Source organism: Schistocerca nitens, chromosome 4 (genome assembly GCF_023898315.1).
Source record: "Schistocerca nitens isolate TAMUIC-IGC-003100 chromosome 4, iqSchNite1.1, whole genome shotgun sequence".
Taxonomy (NCBI): Eukaryota; Metazoa; Arthropoda; class Insecta; order Orthoptera; family Acrididae; genus Schistocerca; species Schistocerca nitens.
Genome location: NC_064617.1, coordinates 441945790 through 441949276, shown reverse-complemented (window position 1 = coordinate 441949276; position 3487 = coordinate 441945790). Strand labels below are relative to the sequence as shown.

At 41.1% G+C, this 3487-nt stretch overlaps 1 protein-coding gene across 1 annotated transcript; it reads left to right on the top strand.

Moving 5' to 3' along the window:
* Positions 1–907: 907 nt before the first annotated feature.
* LOC126253134 (peritrophin-1-like) lies at positions 908–2486 on the top strand. The gene is made up of 2 exons (XM_049954274.1): positions 908–980; positions 2089–2486. The coding sequence occupies exons 1-2, from the start codon at positions 974–976 to the stop codon at positions 2313–2315; spliced, it is 234 nt and encodes a 77-aa protein (XP_049810231.1). The 5' UTR covers positions 908–973; the 3' UTR covers positions 2316–2486.
* The last annotated feature ends 1001 nt before the right edge of the window (positions 2487–3487 follow it).

The following is a 3487-nucleotide window of genomic DNA, read 5'->3' as shown; positions in this document are numbered from 1 at the left end:
GGATCCGCACCAGGTCGGGTTGACAGAGGAGATAGAGAAGATCTAAAGAAGAGCGGCGAGTTTCGTCACAGGGTTATTTGGTAAGCGTGATAGCGTTACGGAGATGTTTAGCAAACTCAAGTGGCAGACTCTGCAAGACAGGTGCTCTGCATCGTGGTGTAGCTTGCTGTCCAGGTTTCGAGAGGGTGCGTTTCTGGATGAGGTATCGAATATACTGCTTCCCCCTACTTATACGTCCCGAGGATGTCAGGAATGTAAAATCAGAGAGATTCGAGCGCCCACGGAGGCTTTCCGGCAGTCGTTCTTCCCGCGAACCATACGCGACTGGAACAGGAAAGGGAGGTAATGACAGTGGCACGTAAAGTGCCCTCCGCCACACACCGTTGGGTGGCTAGCGGAGTATAAATGTATATGTAGATTTATAATTTTAAAATGTTGATCCGTGCGAAGTGGCCGCGCGGTTTGAGGCCCCATGTCAGGGATTCCGCGGCCCCTTCCACCAGAGGTTCGAGTCCTCCCTCGGGCATCGGTGCGTGTGTGTTGTTCTCAGCATAAGTTAGTTTAAATAGTGTGTAAGTCTAGAGACCGATGTCCTCAGCAGTTTGCTCGCTTATGAATTCATACACACTTTTTTTTTCTTTTTGTAAATGCTGCCTGTATTCGAGTAACAAGATGGAGCCCACGTACGAACCATCGCTTACAAAACATACGCTTTACGTACCGTAAAGAATCTGGCGGTAAACAGATTGCGTACATAATCAGTAGACATAGTTCTTGAAATTTTATATCTAAGTAGAGCAGAGTTAAGAAAACTAATTACTGGCCGTTATCACAGGTATTACGACGCACATTGACGTTCACCCCACCTCTTTCTTTATAATGTCGTTCTGTTGACTATATAAGCAAGAATGCATTTAACACCAGGCATCAGTCCAGTTTGTTTTCAACCGACTCGACGATTACCACAGTCACCATGAAAGGTGAGTATCATTTAAGATACTGTTAACTGCCCGCTGATGAGTTAGGAACTGAAAAGATATTTTTGAAACAGAATTTTCAATACGCTAGTTGTTCGATAGTTGCTTAAGAACGAAGAATGTCATACGTAATTGAGCTACGTTCCTGTTGTCCTTTATAAATTAAGTTACGGTCTACGTGAGCTGAAGAAGAAGGAATTACAATGTGGGGGATAAATATTTAGCGTCATGTCTTTGCCGCAGTCATTAGAGACCAAGCACGAACTCAAATAGGGCAAAGACCTACTCTTCACAAATATTATCTGTGAGATGTATTACCTTTCTTTCTGTTATATATAAGATTATTTGTCCAGGATGTTCCCAGGCATGTCTGGGAAATAGGTTGAAACCCACATTCTGATTAAGGAGCAGTTCATTCTACACGTTGATCGATCCAGTTTCGATAAAGTCATTGTGAAAAATGTAGACAATTCCGGATCACTTCATTTCGATAAATCACAATAACGTAATGTAGAGCCAGGTATGATTAGTCAGTGTGGCTAACAACCAGTTGTCAGACGTCAGAGCTAATGCCACTTTCAAGATTTGCGATTCACTAGTTCTCCCTACTAATTCCGTCATTTGGTTCTTCATTCTTACAATGTAAAGATACGAGTAGATAGTCCTAGACAATGAAATCCACAAACGTATGAAGGGATCATTTAGATTCGAATCCAGGACATCCAAGAAGGAAGACAGTGATGTAGCACACAAGACAACTAAGATGATATATGACACATCCGCTCAATGAGTTATGAAAATCGATGAAATGCAGAGGCCCGTAAATACCTGAAGCCGTTTACCAAATATTATGAATTAACTATCACACGCTGGAACATTAAGGTTACACAACTAAGAGTAATCCAATTTTCGAATCACTATTTAATTAGCAAATTTCATTGTTGCTTTATCATATTTCTCCGCCGCAAATATGTTCAGTATCTTTCCTCACGTTGCCTTTTCTGAACTACATGTGACTTCAAAAAGAGATGGAGAAATCAGGAACAGAGATGGCCATATTATGTATCTTGCTCGAGACATGTGACTCACCATGCGATTTGTTTTCCTGCAGTGTTGGTAGGCCCTCTGGTGGTGAGTGTGTTGGCAGCAGTGACCACGGCGACCACGCCCACGTGTCCCGAGGACGACGGCGCGACGCCCGTCTTCTTCCCTGACGACACGGACACACACGGCTACTGGGAGTGCAGCAACGGCAAAGCCGTCCACATGGTGTGCCCCGACGGACTCGTCTGGAACTCCAATATCAACGCCTGCGACTGGCCGGACTCCAGGAGATAGAAGATGTGCGCTTGTCCCATCCAAAGACACCCTCTCGCTACAACAAGACTTTTTCTCTAAGATTAATTTTGTGATAGAAGTTTCGTCCTAGATCTTCTATTAATGTTAAATGTCCCTGTAAAATTTTATGTTACATTAATTCAACTAAAATAAACTTACTTAAGTAAATAACTGTTGTTCTACGCTCTTGCTTTCCATGCTCGATAAATTAATTAAGTTCTAATGCAAAATAGGGTTAGAGAAACTCTCTTCAGGAAATTTCGAAATTCCTTGACGACATCTTATATTACATTGATACATGTTCTTTCAAATTTTGACTCTTACATGTACATCGAACACATCACACTAAACAATCTAGTGATTATTTCCCTCCGCCGTCACTTCACCTATCAATACACTTTACTCTGGCCAAGAACCAATCACAAATTTTCGTAATCGTGATCACTCCAATGCTTAGTGAAAATTTTGTATTGATGACTCTAGAGATTACAGGCGTTAAAGGGCAGATGTTAATGCTTCCCAGGAGATGTCTGCAAATGCAGAGAATTCTTCAGAACCTCGAGCATACGTATAATTGTTCAACTTAAATAGGGAACAGACAAATAGAACATTACAAATCCAAGACATATTTTCTTTGTCTCTGTAATGTTTCAGATATTCACTGCCCACTTAGAAAAGTAACTGTATTAAAATAAATCAATGGAAAAAGCTGGCTCTAGAAGCATATATAGTAGAATGGAATATTTACAGACGCGAACAAAATTTCTGTATTTACCAACAACTATGAATTTATTTGCCTAAGATTTATAGAGTTTCTACAAATGTGCTTGAGAATCGAGGCAGTGATTCCTGAAATGTTGGTGTACTGACGAGGACGATCAAGCAAGTGAAAGAGGAGTCGTAAAGGAAGATTTCTTACATGACCAAGACTGTTCTCAACAGCTGTGCAGGAAACCTGCAGAAAACTTCAACTGGGAACAAGAAAAGAAATGTTTGATACGGAAATCTACTACAAACACCTTTGCTTTGCTCATGACCTAGTGTTGTTTTCGTCTAACGCACAAATGTTTCAGAAACTAATCGAGAAAGAAACAGATCGGATCTGAACTATTGTGAGAACGCTACAATGACATACAATCAACGCATTGACAGAAATCTTACACAAATTATCA